This window comes from Apteryx rowi, unplaced genomic scaffold (assembly GCF_003343035.1).
Source record: "Apteryx rowi isolate R43461 unplaced genomic scaffold, aptRow1 scaffold_485, whole genome shotgun sequence".
In the NCBI taxonomy this organism is placed as follows: Eukaryota; Metazoa; Chordata; class Aves; order Apterygiformes; family Apterygidae; genus Apteryx; species Apteryx rowi.
Window position 1 is genome coordinate 466268 of NW_020450744.1, and position 10776 is coordinate 477043.

The 10776-nt window shown below is 40.0% G+C and overlaps 1 protein-coding gene across 1 annotated transcript; it reads left to right on the forward strand.

The window, feature by feature from the left end:
- Positions 1-298: 298 nt before the first annotated feature.
- SAMD5 (sterile alpha motif domain containing 5) lies at positions 299-751 on the forward strand (the record flags this gene model as incomplete). Its single annotated transcript, XM_026078736.1, has 1 exon — positions 299-751. A coding segment is annotated over exon 1 (453 nt), but the record flags the coding sequence as incomplete, so codon positions are not given.
- Between the last annotated feature and the right edge of the window lie 10025 nt (positions 752-10776).

Genomic DNA, 10776 nt, shown 5'->3' on the forward strand with positions numbered 1-10776 from the left:
GCTTCTCTCTAGCCCGAGCCTCCTTTCTCCAGTGGCAGAAAGTGGCTGTACTTGATAGAAGAGGAGGAGGAGGAATAAACAGGAGGGTTTCGTTCAGCAGTGCTTGCGATGCCCTACTGATGCTGCTTTAAGGATTTTTTTTTTTCCTGGTGGATGTTGATTTCTTGACCTCGATTTTGACTCCTCTTAGTTGTATCGCAGTTTTTGTTTTGTGTTTTTATTTTCTTTGGCGAGAAGAGGAAAGGGGGAGGCTGGCTTCGGTGTTGAAAGTTGCAATCATCATTATTTTGGAGCCAGCATGTGCACCAACATAGTCTACGAGTGGCTGAAGACCCTGCAGCTCTCCCAGTACGCGGAGTCCTTCGTAGATAATGGCTACGACGACTTGGAGGTTTGCAAGCAGATCGGGGACCCGGACCTGGACGCCATCGGCGTTGCTGTGCCCCACCACCGGCGCCGGATCCACGAGGCCGTGCGGCGGCTGAAGGAGGCAGACGAGACGGCGGCGGATCTGTACTTCACCCTGGAGCCGCCGCCGCCGCCCGCCGCCGCGGGGCGCTGCGCCCGCCGCATGGCGGGGCACGACGAGGCCCCGCGGGAGGCGGCGCCCCGGCACCGCCCCGGCGGCCGGCGGGGGGCGCCCCGCGGCGGGGGGCTGGCCGCCTACCCCAAGCTGAAGCTAAAGATTATGATCCGGGACAAACTCATCCGCGACGGGATCAACCTGAGTAAACCCCCGTACTCCAACAAGGTAGGAGGGGCCGCCATCCTGCCCCTCTCAGCCGTTGGGCCGGGGAGGGGCCGCTGCCTCCAGGTGCGGCCGTTGGGCCGGCCGTTGCCCCGAGGCGGGTCGCGGCAGCGATGGGAGCCGAGCGAGCCCTCGCCCGGGCGGCGAGTCTGTGTTGACCTCYGCCGGGAGGTGAGGGGATGTGGCCAGGGCCGGGCTCCGCGCTGCGTGGGGGCTGCTGCCGCGCGTCTCTGGTTGTGGCTGTGGTGTTTTCTGAGGGAAATGTGGCCTGCGCTGAGAGCCAGCCCCGTTTGGAGTGGGGCCAAAGTCCAGAGTGGATTGGATCCACCACCCCTTCATGGCCTGACCTGGGCTCATGGGGTGGTGCACTTCTGTTTCACCTTTTTTTTAATTTTTTTTAACCAGTTCTGTTAAACCAGTCCAGTTTGGGGCTTGAATGCATACATTGGCAGGATAGTCTTTTCATTTTTTTTTCCCTCCAAAACTTTTCCATTGTGTTAGAGCATGGTAGTCTCTCTCATCTTCTGTTAAATATAGTCTCTTAATGCAAGTTTCTGTTGGTGAAATGGCTTATGAAGCAAGCAGTAATGTGGCTAGGGGAATGACTCCTCCTGTTGTTTGTATTTATTTACTGGAGGATGGTACTGACTGGCGAATGTCAAAACAATTCATCAGCCACTCCAGATGCGGGTCAGTCTATATCCAAAACACATGTTCTGCTGAAAGGCCAGGAAAGTGCAAGTCTGGGAAGAGTATATTGCAGCTTGAAGAAACCTCAACATTTATCTAACTCTTATCCTTTGAAAAGGTTAAAACATAAGATTAATGTGATTTGCAAGATAGAAATTGTTTTATCTAAAGCTTTCAGTAGGTTTTCTGCTGAAAACATGATAAGTAGAATAAAAAAAACTGTGGAATTAAATGGGTAGTGCCATGGATTAGAAAATGATTTGTGAAAGAAACTGAAGTATTATAATGCATGTTTGCTTCAGAGTTCAGCATAAAGTATTTCAAAATTGTTTGATGACCGAAGTTGCCAGTGTGTGTGTTTTTTTTTTTCCTTCAATGCTTTGAAGTCAGATTTTTCAGAATGACCGAGCAGTTGCATTTGACCTTTAAGTTGTGGCTACTTTTTACTTCCGAAAAGCTTCTTTGACGATGTTGAAGCAAGGCAATAGGAAAGTCTGTAGGTCTGGTTTTATAGTAATTAGTAGGATTGTGAAGAATTAATTCAGATTTAATTATCTGAAGTAGGGAGCCTGGATATGAGCATAATGGATGAAATTCAGCTTGAGTAACTATATGGAAGTATGCATAGTAAGACTAACAGGACAGTAAATTTTAGGGCTACTGTTTTTTAAGGGCTTGGTGAAAGAAGGCTGCTAGTCACTTTTCAAGCACACTGCAGTTGACTGATTTGAGATATTTATTTGTTAATTTTTTTCTGAAAGAGCTGGCTGATTATATTGTCAGAGACAGTGTTTCAAATCTGATAGCACAGAAGCCAAATCTAATAGAACATCCATGAACACATACGTCTAGTCTAAATACAGCATCTTTCAAAACTTACTGTATCATTTAAGAGTGATTTCCCCCCCATTACCTCCCTTTAAAGTGATGCTTCGCTGGACTTGTTACCATTGCCCTCTTAAGTTACCATTACTTATATTAACCAACTTACATAAAAGTTATTACTTATCAATGTAGTTGCAGCACATTAGCTTCCATAGATATGTTTCACTTCTTTAAATTTTGTGTGTGGATGTGTTCATAGTCACCAATTCCATCTTACCAAGTGGATCTTCTACCTTCTGTCTTCTATACCTCCTCTATAGGGATTTTAAAGTTTCTGAGATGCCATCATATGACATGAAGGAAATTAAAATCTTTAGCATTGATTTTTTCTTTAGCTCACCTTATTTAAAATGGATGGGTCTGATAATAGTGCCAGTTAACTGTTAAGACAGGCTCATCTTGCACAGAAAGTGTCACTCAGCTTTAATGGGTTTAACTCTATATGCAGTATGTTGAGATAGAAAGAGGAATCAAACTTAATTTCCTAGTTTTATTTCAGCCTGTGTTGTCATTGTGTTTATTTTGGATGATATATACGTATAACATCACTTTTTTTTACAGTAATAGAAAAACTTTCTTCATCTCCTCTGTGTGAGTCACTTCACATCATAGCATGTTATAAGAAACCATAAAGCTGGCAAGATTTGAATGTGTGTTGCTCAACATGTGTCATTCTGGATGCCACTCACTGTAGCAATCCATTTCCAGAATGGCTTAAAGGGAATGGCAAGCGATCACGTCACTGTGCATTATTCATTGGATGTTGTTTAGAGTAAGAAAAATGAAATACTGTATTCTTTCATTTGTGAAAGAGCAATATTATAACAGTGTCTCTTTACATATATATATATATATACACACACACATACATGCACATACATATATATTTATATATATATATACACACACACCCCTTTAGAAAATCTTGGCAATAACCTCAGCAACCTGTATTATACTTTTTATATAGAACATGCAGTGTTCCATGTGTCAGAAGAAACTGTATTACTTCTCCGCTATGCACAGAACTAAGGAATCGGCTTGAGGTTTGTGTCACATATACATTTATCAAAAGACATGTCCATCTACTGGTGATCCTGTGGATATTCTGGAGTAGGGCAGGAGACACTGAACTGTCTGACATCTRTCTACGGTTTTTCTGCTGATCCACCAAGTAGCTTTCCACCTCTCTCCATGGTTTACATGGAAAATACCATATTTTTTTCCTTTTTATATAAAGTCTTTTAATGCCTATGGATGTAATGTACTGTAGAGGAGCGTGCTTGTGCGTGTGCATGTGTATATAAGGATATATATATGCATTTTTTTCCTGAAGCGTTTTTTCCTTAATGCATTTATTTATATTGTTCTCAGACAACTCTGGAGTTTTATTTGAAAATGTCCCGGAGAACTGGAAATGCTGCTCTTCTATCTTGTTTATGTCCTTCTGCTAGCTTCCTGAGCTGTAGACTTGTAAAAAGATCAAAAATGAGTATATTAGATGTGGATGTGGAGATGTAAAAAATATTATTTGTTGTCCTTTCAGTGTTGCAACTGTATTTTCAGATGAAAGGTGAAACCACACAGTGGTAGTGACAGAAATGTATTGGTATGGTAAATTTAACTCTTTGATTACAGTCAGAAGGAATAAGTAACAACTACTTAGCACAGCTTAATGTAAATCTCTTAAAGACGTGCAAACTTTGAATTCAAGCCATCTGTGTGGGCAACTTTAGACACAGAGATTTATCACAAGCCATTTTGATTATTTCCATGGGAATTAGAACAAGGCCTCACTTCTTCAAATTAAATCTTTTATATTTTTCAAATATAAAACTAAGGACTATAACTGTAACTGAGGCAAACTCTACAGAAGTCAGTTTCTCTTCCTTAATACTCAAAGCCTTCTATTTTATTTCAAGCCTGCAGTCTCTGACTGATCACCTTAGAAGTCTCATGAATTTAAGAGGTGATGGACTTGAATGCCTTTCAGACAAGAATCTGCGGGACCTCTTTATGTCAAGTGTGCCTGAAAACATCTAGCTGATTTAAAACAAATTCTCCTTGCTGGTTGTAATTCTGTCCTTAATTAGGAAATTAATTATGCCTGGTGTAGGAATAGTATTAGTATTCTTCTGCCATGTAGAAATTTTGGGGGATGGATCTGATGGCAGAAAGGAACAAAAATGAACACCCTCTCCACCCCCCGATTCCATTTAAGGCAAATGAAGGAAAGCTCAGTGCTGTTCTCAGTCGATTGGAATGAAGAAGGTAGAGCCTTTACTTCCATAAAGATGCACTTCTTATCTTGGTGGGCTTGTTGCAAAATAGATGATGTCTATGCTGGGTTTGAACAGGAATAATGTCACTAAATGTCACTGTGGTATGGAAAGCAGGAAATCACCACTTTGGTCAATATGAAAACAAGAAGGGTACCTTGCTGTGGAATGTGTCAAGAGAAATTAAGTATTCTATTTATCTCAAATTTAGATTAAGTGACATTTAATAGTTTACTGGAATTTCATTACTATTTCTAATTGAAATAAATGGCGTAAACCCGTTCTTGAGGAACTTTATTCAATTTTTTATCTGCAGAGAATTGCAAATACATAAAAAAATCACTGAAAATACAGAGGCATTAAAGCTCCCACCCCAATTAAGATGATTTGCTTAGCCTCAATAAAGTTATACTGATGTAGATTTCAATATTTATTAGAGAGAATAAAACTGTAGTGTGACGTGTATATGACCTCATCTTCACTTGCTGTGTTGTTTATGATTATCAGCATGCTTGGAAAACAAACACTAAAATTTCAGCTGCATTTGAGGTCATGAGCTCAAGAGTTCAAGCAGATGTAGAAGGTAGGAAATCAGATTCCAGTGAATCTATTTAGACACCCAAGGTCTGTGCTGATGGCATAGAACAGATTTGTGTTTATGAGAGAACCTTTGTGTAATTCTTGCCATTACAAAATGAGGAATATTTCGCATAAATTAAATTTTAAAAGGTAAAGATGCCAACAGTACTGCTTTGAAACACACTGATTGAAACTTAATCCGGGGTCAGATAACATAGTGCTTTAGATAACTGCGGAATTGAATTGAGTGAATTAAAGATACTGTGCTTCACAGAAATGGCAACACTCACCCATACTAGAATTAAACATGAACCTTTCTCTAAAGACCTGGCTGCTTTGGAATAACTGCATCAACTCTGATTAGCAGAGCGTTCTCAAATATGCCTTGGGGAAAGCTGCCTATTGACAAAAGTACTAGTGCATTAAGTAGTAACAATATTTTCATGGCAATAAATTAGCAAAGCTACAGGCAATGTTCAGGAAGTGAAAAGGTATTTTATATATGAAACTACTGAATTTGCCTTTGACTTCTTACCTCTGTTTTCTTTTAGRGTAAAGAAAACATAGCACCTCATATACAGCGCAGTTGCTTCAAAGTCTAATTTATAAAACTCACAGAAAACAAGCTTGGAAAAAATCTTCTTCCAATCAGAACAGTGAGACAAAACGTTACAGAACATGAATAATACAGTACTGTGCTGTATTTGCATTTGAATTGTTCCTGGCTACTGTTAAGTGTGTTGAATCTCCTCTGGAASTGTTGAACGTAAATCTTGCTGGATTTCATTGTCTCTCAGTTTTGAGGGGAGAAGATCCCATTAGGGCAAGTAAAGGTGGAGTCTTAAGAGGGGATAATACCAACTTCACAGTGTTCTCTCTCCTTTTCTACAGTAGTGTAAAGTTTCCTAATGTATTTACTCAGGTCTGATTGTCATGGGGGATAGCCAAGGGAGAAAGGGAGCATATGGTTCTTAGCTCTGTGGGAGCCAGGCTTAGCAGCAGGCTTCCACTACATTCAGCAGCAACTACCCTTGAAAGAGGAGCCTTCATTCTGGTGGCTTTAAGTTTGAAGGAAAAGCTAAACTTACTGTTCCTTGGCAAAGAAGAAATGCCTGGCCGCCTGTGGTTCCCTGGAGGCTTTTTCTTCCCCGAAGGACATGATTCAGTCAGACCTCTGTGGCACAAAGCTGAACTGAATTTTCTTAGGAAAATTCTAAACAGACCTTTTTGTGTACTGCACACCAAAAGGGGCACCACCATTTGTGTGGAAAAAGTCTAGCCATCAATTTCACTTCTGCAGGCAGAAATACCTGGCTTGTTTTAAATCGGTTTGATCATATGTCTTTCTGAAGAGAAAATACAGTTTAAGGAAGAGATTTTTGTTATTATGCCTGTGCCCAGAGCTTCTGCCTCTTTCATAGGTGAGATGATTAAGCCCATACTGTTGCACAATTATGTATATGGGATACTAAAGAAACAAAGATAACTTCTCACAAGCAAAGCAAACTTGTGAATCATTTTTCTAGGTTTGTATGTGGTCAATACCACTGTCTGTTGGAGTGCCTTATATATACACCATAATATCCCTCATTTCAAATGAGAAATTGAATAATTTGCCTAAAGTCATGAAAAATTTTAGACAGATGAAGCATCAGGACCACAAGGACTACAGAGTCCTTGTCCAGTGCCTTAACATTAAGAGTAAACTTTCTTACATATAAATAACAGAAAAGCAATTGAGGAATAAACAGTAACTTAGATATATAGCAGTTAGGTTTACTGTTTGTTGAAGTGTGTGTGTGTGTAGTTCTGCAAGAAGTTATGGGATATGTAATTGGCTGGATGTCTCACCCTTTCCCTGTATTGGTGGTTCTGTCTGCATATTTCATTATGAAGAGTGCCCATCTGCTAACATATATAATTATATACATATATATACACTTTACACATGCACACACACACACACACACACACATATATATATATATAAATATATATATAAACCTGAAACATACCCACAGGTATTGCAGAATTTTTGAAATGTGCAGTAAAAGAGTTTGAAGTGCCAGGAATATCATTATTGCAGACTAGGAGTGAATCCATTGCATCACTTACAGGAGATGACTTACTGGTTTGAGATTCTTTCAAAACAGGAGAGAACAGAATGAACAGAATGAGGTTTAACTTTTAAATTTCTTGCTTTGTCAGTTTGAATAAGACCCTTTGCTTTGTGTTTGACAAAGCTATCTGGTTCAATCTCTTTGTCTAGGCTAATATGACGTCTTGTATTGATGTGCTTATCTTGACAAATGTGGTGGCTTGTATATGCTACAGGAATCGTCATTTATTAAAAGAATATGGCAACGCTATGTTTAGCACTGCCATGTTATTTTAAGAACGGCTCTGCTGCAGGAAGTGGAGAATTGTGTGAACCTTCCCTGACACTGCCAGTCTGCAAGCCAGGCTGGCCCAAAACACGGCGTGTAGTGAGTCGTTGAGTCTGTTAGTTTTGTCCCTTGCAGATAGTTTAAAAAAAAAAAAAAAAAAAAAAACTTTTCCCTTATGATTTAGCAAAACAAAACAAAAATGGTTTGTCAAACAAAACACAGCTATAAAGGCCTTCGAATGATACCCTGTCCTTGTTCTCTCAAACTGTTAGCAGTGTGTGAATTAGTGATACATGCCTCACTGGAGCTGTGCTACTCAAGTTGGTCTCATTCCCAGTGAAGTCAGTGGGGGTTTTGCCAGTGATTTCATTTGATGCTGGGTTTGGCTTGAAGTGTTCAAATTTAAATCAGCTAACAAGCACACCCTTACCAACTGTAATTGTTGTGATGGGTGAGAACAGTATGTCATAAGATGAGAACTATAAATATAGCAGTAGCATGCAAAAAGCAATCAGAACTTTTCAGAGCATTAAACATCACCATTGCCAGTTTGAACAGCAGCAAGGCAGAGTTCTGAATAGAGGTCTTACAGATTCACACTAGGATAAATGTTCAGTAAACATTTTCTGAAATCTGCATTGATGTTTATTGGCTGTAATCAACTAAATAGTTTTTTACAGTTGTCCTCTTAGTAACTTCAAATCAGGGAGAAATGGCATATATAAAGTAGAAGTTACAACTGGATACAATTGTACATCCTCCACGTGTTCTTTTTTCCCCCAGTAAGAATTGCTTTGGTTTTGATGATCCACAGCCTGAAGTATGGATACAGTGTTATCACTGCATATGACATCAATGGGAACATTACAGAGACATGCAGTCCAGTCCTGATGTCTGTGCCTTAGAAATCATACAGTAAGTTTTGAGGGAGTTCAAAACAGAGTTAAAAACCCTGAAGAAAACTCATCTTTTAGTCAGGAACTAAGGAAGGCTTGAACTGTTTTTTCCCAGAATTAAAGTGGCCACTTGACCATACCCTCAGAGGCATGACGGGAGATATTTTAATAGCAGGAAAAGACATTGTGAACATCAGTGGCTGAGAGCTGGAGCTAGGCTATTCATGCAGTGAAGAAGGCCAAAAGCCTGTAAAAACTGTAAAGTTAATTAACTAATAAGTCAATATTCCATAGAGAGGAAAAAAAAAAGTGTAGGAGCAGGTTCCAGTTCTGCAGCAGTGCCCTTGGCTTGTGGATAAAGATGTTTCCTGAGAGCGAGTGTTCTGCACTAGCAAGCTCCTGTGCCTTGGGCTCCAGAGCCCCCAGCCCTGCCATCCCAGAGCCCTCTGCCCAGCCCAGCGCTGCTTGTGTCCCAACTTCTCCTAAACCATCTCCCCTAAGTCTGCCTCAAGGCACACTGTATCTTCCCTAAGACCAAAGTCTTTCCCACTTGAGAATCTATAGATTTTGCCTCAAGTCTCCCTAACCTTTTTTGCCCCACCCTTATTCACTCATCAAAGCTGAGGAATGTTAACCATGATCTGGTTCAGTGGAAAGAGAGAACCTGAGGCAGCAATACCTTTTTGTACTCCATCTTTCTCACCTGATTCCTCCCCATCCCAAGTCCTGCATGAATTTTAGTCTATGTCCCTCTCCTGCTACCCCAGATTCTCAGGCAGTAACTCAGATCCTTCTCTTTCCTCCTCCCTGCTCCAGTGAGACGAAAGACTTTCCTTCCCACTTCAGAGAGTGGGGCCATTGCTTCTCTCTTTTTGGCCATCTGTGCCCTCAGCTGCCCTCCCGTTGACCAGCCTGGGTGGCTGGGCCTGAGTCATTGTCTCACAGAACCACAGCTCTAGATTTGGATCTAAAAAATTCCAATCTTAACACTCTGCCACAAGTTGCAGTTATCGAAAGATCCTCCAGCCTGAGTTCTGTGGCAGACAGAAGGGAGCGATCTAGGAAAAGAAGGATGTAGTGTAGCCTTAGAACACATCTGTGAAACTGTCTTAACTTTTTGAAGCAAGACTGAGTGTCTTGCCAGAAAGATAAGCTATAATTTCACTGTTATGAGTCCAGTGCAAAAATACTGAAATATTTTTTCGCATAATTTTTTAGTTCTAATTACATGACCAGGATAATCCCACATAACTATAGCATTTCTGAATTCTTCTCAGATTGTTTAACTGCTGCAAAATGGTTTTCTTCAGATTTTATTTAAACCTGCCCTACTGATAAATGCTAGTGTTTTACTGCACTGAGAATTCTTACATGAATGTACCTCTGATTTTTTTTTTTATACACCTCGTAGTTTAGGTTTCCCCATAATTAGTCCAGCTGTTCGTTTAGCAGAGGTTTTTCCATAGCTAATGAATGGGAAGTACCAGAATAAATAGTTATCGAGAATTGATTTGTCCTTGAGAAGCTCTGTTGTAGATCTTCGTGAACTAGTTCCTCATCTAAAAATGTTAACCCAAGATAAGAATGGATGCCTATTTCAGCCTCTGTGATTGCATTCTCTCTCATCTCAGACCAAATTTCACAAGCAATTTTCATTTTAAAACACCATCCTGAAGAAACTCAAAGGTTAATAAAGAGTACTGTAGAAATAACCCAGCGAGGAGGCCTGTTCGTATTATTATGTAAAGGTGTTAACATTCAAAAAAGGGAGAAAACAGAAGTTAAGAAAATGTGACTGAAACTATATTTAGAGATCTGGAAAAAGTCACTTCCGTGTCACTCACTTTGTCATTTTCAGATGAAAAAAGTTATTAGATTTTTGCTATGATAACTTCTAAAGAAAACTTTGAAGAGAGAATATTTCAGATGGAGGATTTTAACACACATTTGATATTTATACAGTGGTAAAAAAATAATGCTCTGTGCTTGTGGAGGAAGATGGAACAGGAGAAAGTTTGAAAAGAATACCACTAGCTGTTTTCTTTCCAGGTCTAAAAATTACATATGGTAAGAACATACTCCAGGCAGTCAGTGACTAGCAGTTGTAAAATGCAAGTGTGACCTTCCCAATAAAGTAACGTGACACAAACTAAAAGAACAAGACATATGTAGTCAATGATTTTGTATCTCTTTAAGAAGTAACACTAGTATCCCTAGCAAGGTTATGGCAAAATACCCCTGAAAAGAAGTGACTTCATTCCCCATATTTGTCATCTAAAAATTCAACGTTTGAAGTTTGTTCAACTTCTTCATCA